Source organism: Micromesistius poutassou (genome assembly GCF_964030765.1).
Source record: "Micromesistius poutassou genome assembly, chromosome: 10".
Taxonomy (NCBI): Eukaryota; Metazoa; Chordata; class Actinopteri; order Gadiformes; family Gadidae; genus Micromesistius; species Micromesistius poutassou.
Window position 1 is genome coordinate 6478496 of NC_140280.1, and position 19699 is coordinate 6498194.

General features: G+C 45.6%; 1 protein-coding gene across 1 annotated transcript in view; it reads right to left on the reverse strand.

Moving 5' to 3' along the window:
- LOC311354681 (pecanex-like protein 3) overlaps nucleotides 1–13098 on the reverse strand; it is a 32906-nt gene extending 19808 nt beyond the window's left edge. The window contains exons 1-15 of the mRNA XM_084474504.1: nucleotides 12721–13098; nucleotides 11160–11641; nucleotides 10003–10211; nucleotides 9303–9408; nucleotides 9019–9058; nucleotides 8566–8664; nucleotides 5666–7498; nucleotides 4635–4764; nucleotides 3808–3980; nucleotides 3468–3525; nucleotides 2944–3124; nucleotides 2093–2250; nucleotides 1592–1745; nucleotides 1194–1226; nucleotides 634–805 (exon numbers count right to left, since the gene is read on the reverse strand). Coding sequence (XP_084330630.1) covers nucleotides 634–805; nucleotides 1194–1226; nucleotides 1592–1745; nucleotides 2093–2250; nucleotides 2944–3124; nucleotides 3468–3525; nucleotides 3808–3980; nucleotides 4635–4764; nucleotides 5666–7498; nucleotides 8566–8664; nucleotides 9019–9058; nucleotides 9303–9408; nucleotides 10003–10211; nucleotides 11160–11312 — 3499 coding nt within the window. The 5' untranslated portion in view covers nucleotides 11313–11641; nucleotides 12721–13098. The remainder of the gene's footprint in view (nucleotides 1–633; nucleotides 806–1193; nucleotides 1227–1591; nucleotides 1746–2092; nucleotides 2251–2943; nucleotides 3125–3467; nucleotides 3526–3807; nucleotides 3981–4634; nucleotides 4765–5665; nucleotides 7499–8565; nucleotides 8665–9018; nucleotides 9059–9302; nucleotides 9409–10002; nucleotides 10212–11159; nucleotides 11642–12720) is intronic.
- Between the last annotated feature and the right edge of the window lie 6601 nt (nucleotides 13099–19699).

A 19699-nucleotide genomic window follows, 5' to 3' on the forward strand; every position in this document is an offset into this window, starting at 1 on the left:
CGCACACGCACACACGTCGTCTTTTGACAGAACACATACAAAACCAACCTACACATACAGAACCCATATCTATATTCATGTATCTATATACTTTTTTTAACCATGCTGCACTTTTGCACTCTTCATATTGGATTTCTAGAGATAGCACCTCCACCAAGGAGGATGTCTCTTTGACTCTGCAGGATATCTTAGAAATATGAGCACGGATTTGGAACATATTTGGTGTGTAGGTTGGTTATGGGACAATTAAAGTCACAATGTGAACTTATAAGCTTATAATAGCTTGTAGTTTAAAATAATCTGGACATATATTAAGTCAATTCTGATCGATAGTGATTTTAATAACTTGATCCATAAAATCAAATCTGATAACTGTTCTATAAATGAAAGATCCTCTCTCCATTACAGAACACTGGGGGGGGGGGACCCCCCAGGGGGACCCCGACCAGCAAACTCCCACCAAGCCTTCCATCCAACCACTCCTAACCAAGCTGGTTCCTTGGTGGAGGTCTGTGCTCTACCGGGGACTTTCCTATTAGTTCTACAGAATTCCCTTCGGTGCATCAAAATACAGAAGTACGGCCAACAACCGAGGACCCAGACGGATGTTCGGCCGCTGTGCGCGTCCCTCACCGATGAGCATGTCTCTGGCGCAGAGCAGGAACTGCCCTGAGAAGAAGGTGACGCCGTACAGGGAGAAGGGCTGCAGGCTGCTGGAGCGGCCGGACAGGTCGAAGACCCAGATGAGGACGCAGCACAGGCAGAAGTACACAGGCCGGCTGTACACGATGATCCAGTTGTGGCCCTGGACACACAACAGTCGTGTTATGTCGGAGACACGTTGGCAGAGTGAAGCTTTGGTCACAAGAAGAAATTTGTCTTGTTGTTAGGTCTTTGATTTTATAACACAGAGAACAGAACAATGCGTCACATGGTTTTCTTGGCCCCAAGGCTACTTTGAACACTTGCCAATCGTTTTTTGTAATGTAGTTCGATTTCGTGTTTTCTGGTACCTGCAGCTAGTCTGCACCCTTTCCAAGTGTTTTCTGTTGTGTAGTCACGTCTTTTGGTAAGTGGCTTTCCATAAAAACGTCTGCTAACTGACTAAAAATTAAAAACTGCTGCAGAATTTTAACGAATGTTTAAATCAATCTTAAGTGTCTCCTTGATTTCGCTATTTTAACCAGACTTACGTGCATTGGCGAGGCTGCATCTGGTTGCACACTCTATGGAAATGAGAACAAGAAAGAAGAGGACATGCTCAACGCAAGTGACACAAGTGAATTCAAAGAAGAGACTTGAAGGATGGGAATCTTACAGGAACAAAACCAAGTGGGAAAAAATAATAAAGAATAACTCACTATCTAGCCAAGTACTCTTAACATTGAGCTAAAACACCTTGCCTAAGTAGTACTGACCTAGTGGTTGTGTACTGACTTACTGCAGTACGCAGTACTGACCCAATACCCCAACATCAGATGGAGGTATTTGTAACTTCGTAAGAAGTACTGACTTAGCACTCACAACACTGAGGTACAGTACCTTGAGTAGGGAGTACTGGCTAAGCACTCACAACACTGAGGTACAGTACCTTGAGTAGGGAGTACTGGCAGCTTGCGATGACCAGGCAGAACTGGAAGACCCAGATGTCTCTGAAGAAGCCCTGCAGGAGCAGCAGGAAGCCCAGGAAGGCCACCAGGCTGCCCAGCACCACCGCAAACACATTCTCCCCCACACGCCGGTTCCTGCAGGAGGCGCCAGTGAGAGACAGAGATACCAAATCAATGAACAAGCTCGAAGTACAATAGACAAGGGAGTCCTGATTGGCTTTGGAGCCATGGGATAGAGGGAATATTTAGATCAGATGTATGATTAAAAGGCATTTCATTTAATGAATATTCTAATGACATTAATGAGCAGGTAGGGTAGGGGTTACCATCCCCTTTGCCCCTACCCCCGCGAGGTAGAGTAAGACTGCAGACATCGGGAACCGAACCGACATGTTTTTCGACTCGAGGTCAAACCCCCTAACCACTAGTCTAGTTTATTTGTAACACTCCGGTACCCTGGTTCCACCTGTGTGCAGCCCTACCTGTCCAACAGGGCGAGCAGTGCCAGGCGGTCGTAGCGGACCCGCAGCCACCGGCCGGGCAGCACCCAGAAGCGGTAGTACTGCTTGGGCTTGGCCTTCTCCTCGATCATCAGGGTGTTCTCCTGGGACTCCTGCAGAGACTCGTGGTCCAGGTCAAACTGAACAAGGGGAGAACACGGGGGAACACGGGGCAAGATGGGGGGAACAAGTTGGAACAGGGTTACATAAGCATTCCCAGGTAGTATCTGACATTATTTGTTTGATGTTTTTTGCTATACTCTTTTACTATAAATAAGTACTGCCTTTAAAATGAAAAAAAAAAAACAGCCAGAGCTTTGAAAATTGTGCCTCTTAAAATAAAGCACTTCACTTTAGAAAATGAAATAAAAAGGCCATTGTTCGAGTTTCTTTTACTTCTTGTTAACTCAATTTCACACCTTGACAGTCTCACCCATTTTATCAACACGTCGCAATTAACAATTTTGTCAGTTTTGACACCTCCCATCTCTGTCTTTCCCCCTTATATGCTATACGGTATGATAACTTGAACTCCATTTACAAATTACTATTTAGTCATTCAAAAGTAGCTTTCATCCAAAGTGACTTACATTATGTAAGACATATTTTAGATCGGGGGCATCGTGTTTATAGATGCATTCAGGTAGACTGCGGCCAGTTGGAACCAAGAACCTTCCAGGTGGGAGTCACCCTAACCACTAGACTTTCCAGCCCTCAACAATTAAATGAACACATTATATTCTTTGTATGCATTACCTTTATAATAATAACATTCGGATAATCCTTGGTTCAAATCAAAGGGGTGTGTGGGTAATCAAACAGGTATGGCTCACCTCAGGCATCTCCAGGGGCACCTGTCTCACGCGCATGCCCTGCAGGACCACAGGCCGGGGCTGGAGCATGGACAAGGCCGGCGCCTCCTGCACCTCGGTGGAGGTGAAGCTCGAAGACTGGGACTGTCTCTCTCTCTCCCGCTCCATCTCCCTCTGCCGCTCTCGCTCCCTCTCCCTCTCCCTGCAGGGGGGTGAGGGTCAGGTCGTTCAAGCAGGGTTGAAATCTAACAGTTCCCATGGTGAAGCTAATCAAACATCTATGCATGCGGTGCCTTTCTTCTCAATAGTGGCAACACATAATTAAATATAATACTCACACATAATAGGGTAGTGACCGTGTTTAACACTGGAAAATGTTGTGAAGCATAAAAAGGCGATTGTTTGAAGGCTGATTCATCTATTTAATTTACTGAAAAACATTGGTTTTGCACCAAAAGAAATACCACTAGCAATTTTCTCAGCTAGTAGTACGTTTCGTTGTTCACCAAACTGATCTACAAAAGGAGTAGAGCGGGAGGCCTTACTGCATAGGGTCTTCATATCCTCCTCCGGCAGGGCCAAACGTATAGGACCTCTTCACTCCTACAACAGGAAACACTGCACATCAGCGGACACGCAATCACTCCAAAATATAATCCCTGTGTTGATGATCTGGTTCAAACAATGGGGCCTCATCCGATCCGGCCACGAAGATGCCGCAATAACATTTCCAACGGCACCACGTATTTTTAATCACTGAACAATCCTACACAAAGTCACAGTGCAGCTTGACTCAACAGCCGGAAACGCCCATATTTCCTACTAAAGATCCCCACTCGGGGCCTGTGGGAGGCTGCAGCAGATGGATGCACGGCGTTCGCTCACCGCTCTCGTCGTAGAAGTAGTGTATGGCGCCCTCCGACGTGTCGTCAAAGGTGGAGGCCTCGTGGACGCCGCCGCCCCGGGGCAGCAGGAGGGAGGAGGCGAACTGCAGGGCCGAGGGCAGGGTGCGGTTCCTGGAGTTGGAGGAGGTGCGGGCACGCTGGAGGTCCTGGAGGCTGCAGGAACACACACACACACACACGAGATGACCTCAGCCGATTCAGGGACGCGTGGGGAAAGTGTCGACCACGGAGATGAGCAGGTGACTGAGGGCCGTTTACAAGCAACGCCGGTCTTTCCTGCTGCCGTCAGACTATACTGACGGCAGTTAACAGTTAATATACACTGTTAATATAGACTGTTCCCAGTAGACCAAATACACACCAACACTAATGTGCAATATTAAAATATACCATACTGTGCAATATCAATATTCCAATATTGTGCAATAATGTGAATTCAACCATTTAGCCTGTATATTTATTTATTGAATCTTTTTGTATTGTATCATTTTTTTATATTATATCTAGATATGTAGATGAGTCAAACCCCTTATCCACTTTCTAGCTCCCATCATTGTGTTGTGCGAGGAATTTCGGGCAACACAGAACCTAATGACGACAGCATAATGAGACAGCACATAGAGATGAGGGATCAGCAACAAGAAGTAGCATTATGAGAATGTTTCATTAAAAAACAGGCGTTCCAGTGTACTGCCTGGTGCAGGGGTAGATGGGGAGGGGCCAAGATGGAGAGAACTGAGGCAAGGCATGAAGAAGCCTGTGTGTGTGTGTGTGTGTGTGTGTGTGTGTGTGTGTGTGTGTGTCCACCTGGGTGGAGAGCCCATGGTGGAGGGGGGAGGGGTGGGGTTGCTCCCGGCGTTGTGTCTCCGCCGGATGGCCTGGGTCCTCTTCACGCTGCTGACCGAGTCCCGCTTGCTGCCCTCCTCTGTTGCCATGGCTACAGCAGCATCAGCACCAGACGCAGTAAAGCATGGGGAGGAGATGACAAGTATACCGTGTCACTTTCAAGTTCTCATTGAAACTTTATTTATTTTCAAGCCACCCCACGTTTCAAATTAAATATGTAAGGGAGTGTCTGCGCCCTGCGGTACCGTGACAATGAGATGCAGCAATTATCAATTTCATTGATTATCAATTGGCTAGGAGTGAAGATTGCCGCAGTGCTTTAAAAGTTACCGCAGGAGGGTGACTTGCCATGAATCATCAGCCGAGTTCACAGAGAACAGCCTCCACAAATATAGGTTTACTAAGGCAATTATGCCCTAATGGATTTCATCTGAAACACTCGGGGGTTTTAAAGCTGTACTTCAAACCAGACATTCCTACACTCCCCCCTGAAGCATTACTTAATCAAACTACTGCGATAGTGAATCATCACCTAACTCAATCAGACTACAGTGACTGTGAATCAAGACATATGTCAATGAAACTGCAGTGACAGTTAATCAGCAGCTAACTCAATCAAACTAGTGACAGTCAATCAAAACAAAACCCTATCAAACTAGTGACAATGAATCATCACTTAACTGACTGACTGAGGCTAGACTGCACCTCCCTGGAAGAATGATTCAATATTAAAGGCTGTAACCATTCATAATTTTAAAAAAATAGATGAAGTGAATCTAATGTGGATGAGGCCATTTACAGCATGTGCAAGCGTTGTAGTAAAGCGTTGTGGTTGAGCGTTGTAAGGTGCAGTTAGTGCAGTGCGGGTGGGAGACCCTCCCTTGCACCACAAATAGCACTCCAACTATTGCATATTAGTGGCATTTATTACTCCCCTGCCTCCAATAAAGTATTACATTTATAAATTTGCATTATATTTTATATTATCTCACCTCCACCCACAGCCCCCTCCTCCACCAGCTCCCCAGCCCTCCAACCCATCTGGTTCCCAGTCCAGGAGCCGCCCAGGGAGTCCAGCCGGTGGTGGTGGAGGTGATGGTGGTGGTGGGCTCCCGGGAAGCCCCCGTCGATGTGGAGGGTGCGGGCCTCCAGGTCGGACTTGGAGACGGAGAGCGTGCGGGGCGCGGGGGTGGAGGAGGAGGGCATGGAGAGGAGGGCGCCCGGCAGGGCGGTGGTGTTGCCCTGACTCCCCGCTCCGTCCATGCTCAGCACCCGGGCGTGGGTCTTGGCACTGGCCGTGCTGGCGGAGCGCTGCGCGGTGCGCGAGTGCGATGAGCCGCCGCCGGCGGGGGCGTTGGTGGTGGTGTTGTTGTTGTTGTGGTGGTGGTGGTGGTGGGTGGCGGTCTCCCCCGGCAACAGGTCGCCGTCCCGGGACACGGGGGGCAGCAGGGCGGCGGCAGAGGCGGGGAGCGAAGACGACGCCACGCCTGTGTTGGCGAGGTCCGGGGAGTAGCATGAGGTAGAGGAGCTGGTGTCGTCGTCTTCGTCGTCGGAGCTGTAGCGCCGCTGGGAGCCCAGGCTGGAGCCGGCGCTCATGTCGCTGCCGTCGTCGTCCTCGTCGCTCGAGTCCTCGTACAGGCTCTCGCTGTAGGCCTTGGCCCCCAGCCGGCTGCGCACCGGGATGTAGTCCCGTGGCTGCCGGTGGTTGTGGTGGCGCTTGTACGAGCCGCAGTCGAAGCTGCTGCTGCCCGCCGCTGCACGCTTGCGTGGTGCTTTCCTCCGGCCCGGCCGGTGGGCCGCACTGCCCGCCCCCGCCCGGAGCAGCTTCAGGTCCTTGGGCCGGACCACCTGCTGGGCCTGCGGTGGCACCGGCTGCTCCGACAGGAGGAAGGGGGCTGAGGGGTGCAGGGCGGGCTCCGAGCACCCCAGGCCCAGACCCAGCCCGGCGGGGACGGAGTTGGCCTGGCGGGGCGGCGGCAGAGGGGGGACCGGGGCCGCCCTGCCCAGATCACACACCTCAGAGTGGCCGCTGCTGGAGGGGGAGGAGTCGCGCGCCGGAGGCGGGGGCTGGGCCGCGTCGGAGGGCGCAGAGGGCAGGTCCTCCCCCTCCACTAACGTCCTGTCCAGCCCCTGGCCGATGGACACCTCGCGGGACGGCGAGCGCAGCAGCACGCTGTCCGACAGGTTGTCCGTGTCGCTGCTGCCCTGCCCCGTGCCGTCCTCCGCCGGGCACGGGGCGGCCGCGGGGCCCGAGGCCGGCGCCCGGGGGTCCGTGGGCCGCGGCAGGCTGAGGGAGGGGCTCTCCAGCTGGGTGGAGTCCGTCTTCTCGCTGCGGTAGCTGCTCACCGTGCTCAGGGTCTCGCGGTCCGTGGTGGCTCCGCCGGCGCTGAAGCAGCTGTCGGTGGAGCCGGCGGCCAGCGCCACGCCGCTGCGGCTGCCGGGGTGCTTGGCACCGGGGCCGAACGCCACGGGGTCCAGGCCCAGGCCCAGCAGGTTCTCGCTCAGCTCCTCGCTCAGGCTGCTCTTGATCAGCGGGCTGAGCGGCGTCTCGCCGAGGCTCTCCGACTCGGCCGAGGCCCCCAGGGGGCAGTAGGCCCTCAGGCTGTGTGCTTCCTCCGGGATCTGCGGAGAGAGCTGCTCCGAGCGCCGCTCCCCCTCCTGGGACGGCTCCTTGTCGCCGCCGTCCTCCTGGCTGGAGGGGGACGGGGGGATGGACGGGCAGTCCTGGGGCTCCCTGAAGCCAGACACGGTGGGCAGGCTCACTAGACCCGGGTACTCTGAACCCAGTGCTGCGGCCATGCAGGACTGGACCCCCGTGGCAGCCCCTGGGCGGAGAGAGATGATGATGATGATGATATAGATTACATACAGCATCGGGTTTAACAGAAAAAGATCCGCTTGATTGATTTTACTGCAGCATAATGGAGACAGCCAACGTGTCATTAGTGCAGGCAAGAAGGAAGGCCTCATTAACAGTAACTTATGTTTGTGGAAATGTGGCCTGTGAGGGGGAGGAGGAAAGAGCAGTAGGAGCAGTGGAGATTTAATACCGACTCCGGTTGAGCAGAGGGGAGCTGCTTTTGGCATTTAAGGCAACTTCCTTGAAAGCCTGTTCGAAGGAGCCTATTAAAAAAAAGCAGCCAATGACAGTTAGCCAATGGTAATTAGCACGACTGCCCTCACTAACATACGAGATCCTCAAATGCTACAGTATTTAACTAGCTGTTCTGCACATCCACTCATTAAAAACATTGCTCAAGGTTAATTAAGTATTACTGTGTCTGAGAGCCGAACGGCCAGAGCTTTGGGTGTGATAGGATGAGGGTAGTCAATCATTTGTGTGTTATCCTTTTTTTAATATCCACTATATCGATTAGTGGAATGTGGAAAACATATTCACTGTTGCCATGTATAACTCAGCACTTACGTCACACGTCATATTCACGTTTCATTGAACGCTTACTGTATTTCATTGAATTGTACTGTGCAAAGACAATTAAGTTGAATCTAATCATCCCCACAAGATGTACAGTGAATTCAGACGCATGTAATGCATACAGAGTAGAAGGTGGGGAGTGGGGACTCTTGCTCAAGGATGCCTACAAGTAGCCTGTGGAAGTGTTGGAAATGGAACCCAGAATTGAATCTACCTGCCTTCATTAATCACACATCATGCATTGAATACAATCCATTCCTTCTTTTGCATTGTGGATTGGGGGACCTTTTACACACAATGTCATGTGTGGTGGTAAATACAAGCTTATAGGCAACCAAATACCACAAAGCAACAGCGACTGAAGAGTAGACTAAGTGGATTACAACACAATAGAGCAGGGTTAGGCCTTGTTGTGTTTCTCAGAGCTTGTGAAGAAGAGATTAGCGCTGGGCTTACTCATAGTGTCCAGGGAGCACTGGCGAAGAAGCCCTCGATTAGCTGTGGTCAACATTACGTTATGGCAGCCGTGCTCCTGCATCATCATCTCCTTCATATCTAATTCATCAGGAGACAAAAAAGGGCCAACAAGAGACATGCAGTATTTGTACTGTTGCTCAGGAGCAGAATCATGTTCATGTTTTAAAGAAGGCAAAAATAAAAGATTGGGCTGGAGCAACAAAAAGGCCTTGATTATCTTTTCATTTGTAATACTGCAATATTGAAATTACTGCATATATAATGATTGATACAACACACACACACACACACACACACACACACACACACACACACACACACACACACACACACACACACACACACACACACACACACACACACACACACACACACACACACACACACACCCCTTATTTTTGGGATGCAGGACACAAAAACTAAAATACCTACCCTTGGTTCCGCCTGTATCCTCTAGCTGTGGCAGAAACTCCTTTAAATTAAACAAAAACAGGAAAAATCTGTTATTTAGCACCCAGGAATCCGCCTCACTTCACTCTCTAAATTCAGTTCAATTACTCTTTAACAGAGACGACGAGTGTCTCAAGTTATCATACAAAAGAATGTGAAGTTCAGCAGAGCGAATCACAACCCTCTCCGCTATGACTCAGGGAACTACGGACTCCGGCGTGGCGGCTGGTGTATGTGACTGTAGGATATGCTGTAGCGTGGCTCACCGACACCTGGTTGAGGCCAAACAGAGAGTGCTGGGAGCTGCAGCGCACCGGCGGCGTCGAGTTGACCTTCCGGAAGACCGTCATCTCCACGCCAACATGGCTGTCCCTGGGAAGGAGGGAGGACAGCAACGGTCACAACTTTTCCTGTCGTCGGGCACATTTCACTCCAGCAGAACTTTGATGGCTTCCTGATTGACTTTTAGTTTGCCATTACTGCCCACGCCATTGCACCTCCTCGCCGTGACCCCTTTGATGCGTTACTTATTTGCATGCGTTTGGGGCTGTAGGGAGTTTCCCTCCTGTCCTCTGAATGGGCTTGTTAAAGCTGCCGTATTATAATGCCGGCCTGTATAGTCTTTGGAGACCTGCATTGCGATAAAGGGCTAAATAAATGAACTTGCTCCTAAAAGTGGAAAGAAAAAAAGTCATTATAGATCATCCACTTGCACTTTTGCACTTCTGACTTTGAGCATTGAATTTAGGATGACATTTGTGGACATGTACCATGTCTTATCCACTCACTAACCCGGAGGTCTGCACTACTTTTTTTGCAGATTGTCCAATTCTGATTGTATGCTTTTTGATGGTTCTCAGCTATTCGATTGCAAGTCTGATTTCGATAAAAGTGTCTGAAGCTAAATGTAAAGGTACTCCTCCTCAGAACTACGACGCAGCCAGCCCATCTCCTACGTCGCTTTACCTATGCTGGTTCCCATCGTGGGTGCCCGAGCCCTCGTCGCCCTCCTCCAACCGCGGGGCGTCTGTGGAGAGCGAGGCCTGCTTCTTCTCTATGATCTCCCCCAGGTCAAACATGGAGTGCAGCCTGAAGTTCACCACCTTGATGGCGGTGAAGAAGACCGCCACCACGGCACAGTAAATGCCGGCGACCAACAGGCTAGGAGGGAGAGCCTGTAGGGTGAACACGTAATGACAGGTATATTCAAATACATCCAATACTTCAAAAACCAGCAATTGGTTCACATTCGATAGCAAACCTTTCAGTGTTCCCATTGAAAATAGGCTTGAGAAAAAAACTGCTGCATGTAGTTTTAATATGTATAAAACGAAACAGAAGAATAGTTTATAAATAAACACCCCAAAGTGTTACTCAACCCACAAAGACTCGAATTGTTGCCTGGAGCCATTTCCTCCTCTTTGTGGAGGTTTTCAAGCCATGTCTAGCTCATATCTCAATCTCCAACAACAGCACCAAAAGAATTACTCATACTGCATATTCCGTATAAGTAATATCCACTCACATGGAAAATAGGACACTTGTCTAGCCTATGCAAATTATGATTGTTTTTTGATTAGATAACTACTTTATTAATCCAAGTCGGGACATTTGGGAGTTAAAAATGGTTCAACCTTTTCTGACACAAAACACTTCAACATTATTTTTATTCCAGCATTCCAGTCTATGCATGATTGTTGAGTAATACATCCTGTTTGGCTCGAATTTTTCCGTTGGTCCAGACGTTACAACAGAGTAACCATAATAAAAAGTGTCTGTGTTGAAGGGATTGTGTCACCCACAGTGTAACCCAAGGTGACTTAAACCAACTTATTCATACAACGGTTGGTAGCATTCTGAGAAAATGCCTTACAGAATGTCAAGTTAGTCTAGTATTATTTAGTAGGCTAAATTTCGAACCTATTTATCCTGAGTTTGATTCCCAGTGTCTTCAGCCAACCTAGAATCCCCTTGAGCAAGGGGTCTAACCACAACCAGTGCTCAACGGCCAAATCGGTTCACAGTTACCAAACGTTCAAAGTCTTCACATTTGACATGATGGTTTAGTATATTTATTTGTGTAGCTAAACCGCCCAGCGAGATCACAATGAAAGGATGCTCACCATGTACAACAGGAAGGGGAAGGCCAGTAGGAATATCCAGAGGTAGAGGTGGAAACAGTTGGAGAACGTGCTCTGGTGTGGGTCCACATACCAGCCCCCAGTCAGGGAGGCCCAAACCCCTTGCCGTAGTATCTGAAGAGCCTGAGAACCCATGTCCACGTCCAGGTTGGAACAGCAGTGCTCCCTTTGAGGCCGGGGCTCAGGATACCGTGCAGCAGTGGCAGCCACAGAGCCGTCTGTCTACAGCGGTAGTTCCATTGGGGATGGCAGCAGAACAAAGATGGGTTCATCAAGAACTGTGGTCTCAGGCTTGTCTCCTGTGTTCCTTAAATTGGTTTTGGAGTCTGTGCATGTTCTTGTGCTGGAGTCCCCTCATTTGCTAAACCACAGTTGAAGATCCGTGTCCTTATCCTGGTCAGGTATTCAGGAAAGGGACTTTTTGGAACATTGGCAACCCAATGAATGCATATACAAACATGAATCTGTAAAATAAAAATATGATCAGATTTATTTATTTTTTAGTCCAAATGCAATGCCTGCATAATTCTGTTAAAATATAGAGCTCACACAAATGTCAGCTGAATGGAAAACTTGAATAGCAATTCATACCCAAACAAATCTAAAATGATACTTAACTATGTGACTACAGACTATAGTACCATTATTTGCAGATCCAGGCTTTAAATAAGCAAACGACAACAAGCTAGATGATATATATACGTGTATGTGACGTTAATCAGTGCATCAGTTGACAGTTGCATTTTACCAGCCAAGAGGCTTGAGAATAAGAGGCCAGGGTTAGCTGATCACTTAGCATTAAGGTAAAACATGAACCGAAAACAAAATATCCAAACAGTGACATCCCAATCAATGAATCGATCAGCACAGAGCACTTTTGTATAACTTAGCCTTGAAGCCCACCAGCGGAATACTGTATGTCAATATGAATTTGATCAATACTTTCTCAACTTTAGGATAATACATAAGTGAGCTGCTTCAGACCACTAGCAACACACCCAAGTCACCGCACCTGACTACAGGCTAGGTGGATCCTCTCAGAGGACATTAAAGCTCCAACAATCACATACATACCGACAATATTCACTAGATGTTCAGTGAGGTGACCAGGACTTTGAAGTGTTAAAAATGACCGAATGTCATAGCTCCCAAATGATAAAAACTAGTCAGCCCCCAGCAGGTTTAGTTTAGCTTAGCTTAGCCTTCCTTGCTAACATGGCTAGCTGGGTCACTAGACAAGCCGACCTGGAAGCGGTGGTTACCGGGTAACGCTAGGCCGTAGACCCGCTAACAGCGTTAGCTGCTGGGTGTCAGCTGAGACGTCTGCTAACCTAACTTACTAGTACTAACCTAAAGCCAAGCACATCCCAACCCCCCTCCCCCCCTAAACTCCACCACTCCCCGATATTTTCCAAATCAAACGCCACTAACAGTTGCCTAGTGCTCAAACGCTAGTGGAGGTCCCACTCATTTCACTGTATAAAAATAAAATCTTCCCCCAACATTAACATCCTCTTAGAGCTAGCCTACTAGCATGGCTTACTAGCATTTCTGCTGGTTGTAGTTCATCTTCCTTCCGCCTTCTGTCAGTCCTTCCAAAAAACTCTGATGTCTCTTTTCCATGTCAGAGGGCTAGCTCAGGCAGCTGGTGGTCCATGAGCAGAGCTGTAGTAAAGTTATCGCTTGACTAACGTAGCCATTCGCTAACTTCTCATGGGTGTCTGTGTTGCTGGCCGAAGTGTCTCAACCTCTCTGGTGTGAAAGCTGTCCACAATTCCACCGGCAGCGGATCTCTTCCTTCATTGTCGTTTGATGTGGAGCGAAATGTGTTTCTTCCTGCCGTGGCTTTGCGTATGGTTCATGAAAGGTTGTCAGTAGCTATGTTCAAAATCATATAGCACCCATAGCATGCTAGCATTTGGCTAACTAGTTTACACACAGACACACACACATACACATACACACACGCAAACACACTCACACACACGCGCGCGCGCACACACACACACATACACACACACACACACACACACACACACACACACACACACACACACACACACACACACACACACACACACATAGGAAGGTACGGCAAGAGAGAGATTCCCATGGAACTGATTGGCCACTTGCATACGCGTCACAGCTGAGTAAAGGAGAGTGGGGTAAAGAGACTGGGCGGCTGAGTAGCCCTGGGACCTAATTTCCAGGGATTGGCAAAAATGTGACGATTCGATAGTATTGCCATATTTGGACCACGATTCAATGTTATTGCGATTTGATTCTGCAGTATATTGCGATTCATGCCCCCCATATTATTCAAAGGTATTACAAAAAAAATGAAAATAAGACTGCTCAATTCACAATTCTGTGAACTTAACTGAAGTGCAAAAACTTGGGAGGGTAGTGCAAAACTTTGTCCTTGAACATTCAGGACACAGGACCTTAGTAATAATTATCTGAATAGGAGACCTCTCACATGATTACTGAGCTCCCAGCACATAACTTAAAATTATTTAAATACAATAGAGTAACATAAAGCAGACATACAGTAACATAAACCTAAGAATACTCAGAGTAACTTAGAGCTTCTATCAAATTGAGAAAAATAAAACAAAAATGTGTACTGACAGAGTCCAGTCCTGTTGGCTGCAAGGTCATCAGCCAATATTCCTAAATTGATTTGGGAATATTGGCATTTTTGTTCAGAAAAAGGAGTTGGTCAACATGCTACATGCTATCAGAGTAAACTATTATTACTTTTTTTTTTTTTTAATAATTAAATATTGTGATACTTTGCGCTACTGTATATATAATAGATATAATTGCATGCACAAAATATTGCAATACTGAATAGAATCAAATTTTTCTACTAGTTTAACCTAACCATTTAGGTGAATGGGTATATTTCACCTAACCACCACCCTGCCTGCCTACCACCCACTCAATGTTGAGCACTAAAAGGTAGACTTCATGACTGGCTAATTGGATCTTTTCGGGTGGCATGTGGTCAATGGTTCATAACTGATTCACTTTCACTTATAAACCAGAAGGGGTCATATAGTTACACCTACCCTGGAGGCTTTTTCTCAGACTGTCCCTTAAATAATCTAAAGTAGAGTTTTCTTACTGGATTTACCTTATCAGAAATGAAAAGGGGAACAGTTCTTGGTTGGAGAAGACTACTTTTTGGTTCAACTTACCCAGAAGAGTCCTGCCGTTTTCTTCATTGTATACCTGAGGGAAAATAAATGCGTGTATGAGTGTATTTGAGTTTAATATTGTATAATAACAATGTCCCTTTGTGTAATATTTGATACAGTGGGACAGTACTGTTATAAAAAATGATCTGACTTTATATATAAAGTTGAATTCTCTTCATACCATCTCCTGATCAGGATTACCTATGAATGGATTCATCCTTTTTGAAATGACACAATTTATTCATAACCTATTCTATCATTTATTTTTATACATTTCTCTCTGCAGTTCTTTTTTCCGTCCTGTCCTGCTGTAGTGGCCTTGACGTTTCTATTTCCCAGAATCAGTATGAGGTGGCTAGAGGAGGGGATATAGCCATGATGCTGTTGTAAGAAGGACAAGCATGTTAAAGTGTATGTATCAATTCCATTTAATGGGCCTACCCATTATGGCATCCTCTTTGACTAGATGACTTGTCTGTGTAAAATTATACTTTCTTCTCTTTTAGGTAAAACTTTGTACAAAACCTTCTGCTTTGTGCTTTGCTTTATGCTGTAACTATTTTGAAGAGCATAGGTTGTTACATGCCATGACTGTCTTGCAGTATTCCCATGGAGATAAAGAGTTAAAATACCTATTCATATCAGGATGACCAATCAAGCACCATATTCACTCATATACCATACAAAGAGGACAACAGTCATTTATAATGAGGAAAAAGAAAATGGCTATGGATAGGCCTACAATAGTGATCATCCCGACTGCGGGATAGCAGAGGCCGCTTCCACGGTTTTTGTATCTTTTTTTCTGGCAATAGCTGCTTCCATTTTTTCGCCAATGAAGTAGGAAAAACGGTTTGCTAACTATTAATTACCCATTTGTATCAAATTTAATAAATATTTACAAACACTGACTTCCATATTATGAGTGATATCTTGTTTAAATGTTAAACATTCAGACACACACACACACACACACACACACACACACACACACACACACACACTCACAAAGACACACATGCACGCACACACACAAACACAGCATGGTTGACTCCCCTTGTGTTCTTCATTGTACAAAGTTCAGTATTTTGTCTGGCCTTAATAAAATGTAAATAGATTGTGGACACCCACTTGTTATTCACCATTGCTTACCCATTTCGTGCCATTGCGTACCCATTTCCGAATGTTTTTTGGATCCAGTGTATAATTTATATGCTGCTCATAATGAAATATAGATCAAACACTACCAGATTAGACCAGCAATTGGACTGAATGCTTAAAATAAATTATTAAAATGCAGACTTAATAATAAATAAAATTTGCGAAAGTAATTTACTAATTCAGCAGACACTTTTACCCAAAGCAATTGACAGGGAACTGTTTTAAGATGGATATCATTAAAGAGTAAGGGGGGGATCTTGTTAGTGTACGTCAGATACTGGGCACAGAGCACAGATACTGGTTGGGAGTCAAACCCCCCATGGAACAGTTGACCCTGCTAAGTACCCCACCCTGAACCCAAATCCTTTCACTCCTCCTTATCTTTCATAATGGATTCAATTCCAATATATGCAGCATGAAACATGAGATGGTTCTGATACTTAATTTCTGCTTCTTAATTCCTTGGGTGTTATCTTAAACTTGTATTCAAATTGAAAACAGTCCTTTGATATTCAGTGAGATAGTTTCTAATGAAGTCATCATTCGTAAACCCCATTATTAACAAAAGACATGTCTTCTACCAAAGCATTATGAGTAATGTCATATTTCAAAGTCAGCTGGAAATGCTTTCAGTAAGTCTCGTGTTTACAACATAATGAAATGCGAGGGGAAGATAAATAGTAATCAAGTCCCATTTTTCTTACATTTTTCTACATTGCCATGGGCCTAGTTGCATTTTAAATATGTATTTCAAGAAGTGAATCATTGTATTCCTCAATCTCATGTGGTGTATCAAATAGGAAGACACTCACTGGATTGACACATCTTCTTCTGATGTCACCTGTAGTATTTGTCTATTATACTTGTATTATATGTCTTTCCAATTCTGCAACCATTGCACTGTGGAACAAGTCCTTGCCCAGAGAGCCCTAAGGGTTAGGGGTGTTGTTGTAGGAGGCCTTTCAAGCCCTTTGAGACTGTAACTGTGAGTTAGGGATCTACAAATAAAGGTTACTTGACCTGTGTGTGTTCCTCCAATAATCTCAGAATAAGCCTGCTTCTTTGGTGTTCAAATTCACTGTGATGCTTGTCTGTGCGTGGGAAACACCTGACAATCGGATAGCGTATGTTTTTCCCTATCCTATCGGGTTCAGGGTATGATCCCCGATGTGCATGTCCTACCTGTCGGCATCCGTGATTGAGATCCTTACCTTCCAGCTCCGACTGCTATCTGTAATCTATCAGTCAATTTGGATAGAAGTTTCAGACACAATTGTACTAAATATTAATAGTTAGATTGCTAAAAGCAAGGCTTTTTGGTCATAGGAAACCCACTAAACCACTGTTTTATAGGAAGACATTTTATAAGTTCAGAAATAACACTGCGATTTACCGCAGAGCTATACAATTCATTAATCATATAAGTTATATTATTTCCTTCCCATCGCTGCTTTGACATTGAGAAGAGAATTCCCTTGAATAATGGTGAGAAATATTGTGATCGCAATACAAAAGTGTGGGGTTATTCTGCAAGGATGAGGCATGACTTTTGAATTCCGAATATATAAATTACAGTTAATAATAAACTGGAAAGTTAAATTAGAGCCCATTTCCTTACAGAAATGACAATGTTTCATTTAAAAGCAATAAAGAGAGCATTAACACACTAGAACCATTCTCGTTGAATCTATGACGGCCTTCCTTCATTTTCTGCATTAAATTTCATTGATGAAAGTGACTGGATGTGAGGGAGTAAGATACTAAAGAGGTATGGTTAGGTAGAAAGAAAATCTGTGAATCTGGATGATACAACCATGCTGTTTTTAAAACATGGCCAGGCTAATTCCCTTAGTCTAACTACTTAAACCAACGTATTCCTAGTTAAACTATATAAAACAACAATTAGCCCAAATGTTTTAAACATATAATTACTGAATAATTTAAATCAGACTTTATTATCAGGTTAAGTTACCTGGTGTTTTGTGGTTTTGAGCTTGGAGATTCTCATCAGAATTGGTTCAATAAAGAGTTACAAAAGAGAAATGCCTTTAAATGTCCTCTGTTCAGCTATTACAAATAGGGTAGGGTTACTAGCTGGGTTTTGTCTTATTATTTAATATATAGTCATTAAAAATATCTCAAACTGAATTGAATGTTTTCTTATGAAAGCATATCCAAAAAAATAACTGCTTTTGGCATTTAATGCAACCTCCTCGAAAGACTGTTCAAAGGAGCCTCTTAAAAAAGTAGCAATGTCACACCAAAACTGGAAGAAACACTACAACACAAGTGTGTACAAAGTATATAATCAAGTGTATTGTCCTTTTGAACCATGTTCTGTACACATATTAAGATCCATTTCACAGGAACACTATACAATAGCAATGAATAAGGAATGAAATAACTTCTGAGCACTGAGATGCCCATGTTAAATGGCACTTTCATGAAAAAAACGAAACAGAACAGAACCGAATGAATAGGTCACAGATCAAACTGAAGACATAATTCATCGTCAGACAGTGGAGTTTAAGTATAAGACCTGTTTGGAAACATTAGCAAATGGCACAAAAAAATGGCTGCTTGTAAACAAACAAAAACCAGTTGTTGAGGGTCTCACCCGCACCATCTTGAATCCGCCATGAGAATATAGGAACCAAAGTGTCTGCAGCTATCAGAGTGAGGTGTGCTTCTCTTCTGGATTTCAGTAAAAGGCAATCAAAAAGTAATGTGCTGAAAGGGGTGGCGACAAGATACACACCGAAATATTAGAGAAATATCAATACGTTTCACAAACTTCATTATTCATCTCACACAATTGTCTTTTTCGTAAAAAACAAAAAACATGTTTGGCTGCTTTACAAGGAATATCAATGTCTCAACGATATGTTTTACATTAAATGTGTGCTTTAGCATTATCCCGGGACAATTTTTTTCAAGAAGGAAAAAAAAAGTTAAGAGACTTCTCGCAATTTCTCCAGCGTACGCGGAAGACGCCGCGTTCGCGTCTCGTAAATACGTTGAGAAAAAAGAAACGGGGAACGCTCTCGGTATAGGATTCTGTTCATCACCACAAAGATCCCGCGGTGCTTCGGACCGCAGAGTTTCAACACTGACAACGGTATAGGGACAGAACATTTAGTCACACATAAGAGTCTTTTTAAGTGTCCTGTATTGTCTATAAAAAGGCCCTCACTTGTCACGTTAGTCTGTCTTACTCCGGGTATGTACATCCACACGTTGCGGCGCAGACCCGCCACTCGCGTCCGAGGGGGCGGTGGACGATAATACGGGGAGCGGCGGTTAATGAGGGAAACCTTGACTGTAATGTGGTGGAAAATAAAATGGATGACTTTGGTTATGACTCATCCGCATATACAGTTCATTGGAGTACGCTTTTTAGAACCTATTTTTTTAAGTCTGTCATTTTCAGCAGGAAACCGATATATATCATGCTTTAAATATGATATGGCGCTGGCAACTGAAAACCCCTGACCATCGGAGACTTAAATTCAAACCGTGTTGCGGCGGAGGCCCGGTCCAGGCGTCAACCTATTATAATAACCATATCCACGTACGGGCTCAGCTTCCTCCCGGAGCTTAGGTCAGCATCGATTCGGCTTCCCCACTAATCTACCAAATATTACCCAGGAACTAGCTTGCTCTCCCCCCCGCACAACCACACACAACATCTTTTCCTCTGGAAAGGGCGTAGGAAAGTATAAAAAAGAAAAGTCCGTATCCGTATCCCTGCTATGTACAAAGCCAAAATGGATGCTCACTCTAACTCGGTAATTACTTTGCGAAACAAAAGGACAGTAGATGAACGGCGCTGGCAGAATAAGAGAGTGGAGGTCAGCACAGAGAGCGGGTCTCTGCGGGTCCTATTCTTTTTTTTGGACAAACGTCACGAAGCGAGGTGTTCAGCGGGTCGCTTTTGTGTCCTAATGTGAACATAACTCGTAACAGAACCGTCGCGCCATTGCTCTCAACCTCAATCTCTATGTATTTGTGACCTTTTCTGAAAACTGACGGCGCAGGAAGGGGGGGTGGGGGTGTGGGGGGGGGGGGGGGGTGGGGTGTGTGGGTGGGGATATGAAAACGTCAAATCCATCCTCTAAGTGTCCGTCCAAGTCTCTTCTCTCCTCCTTTCCCGTCCTC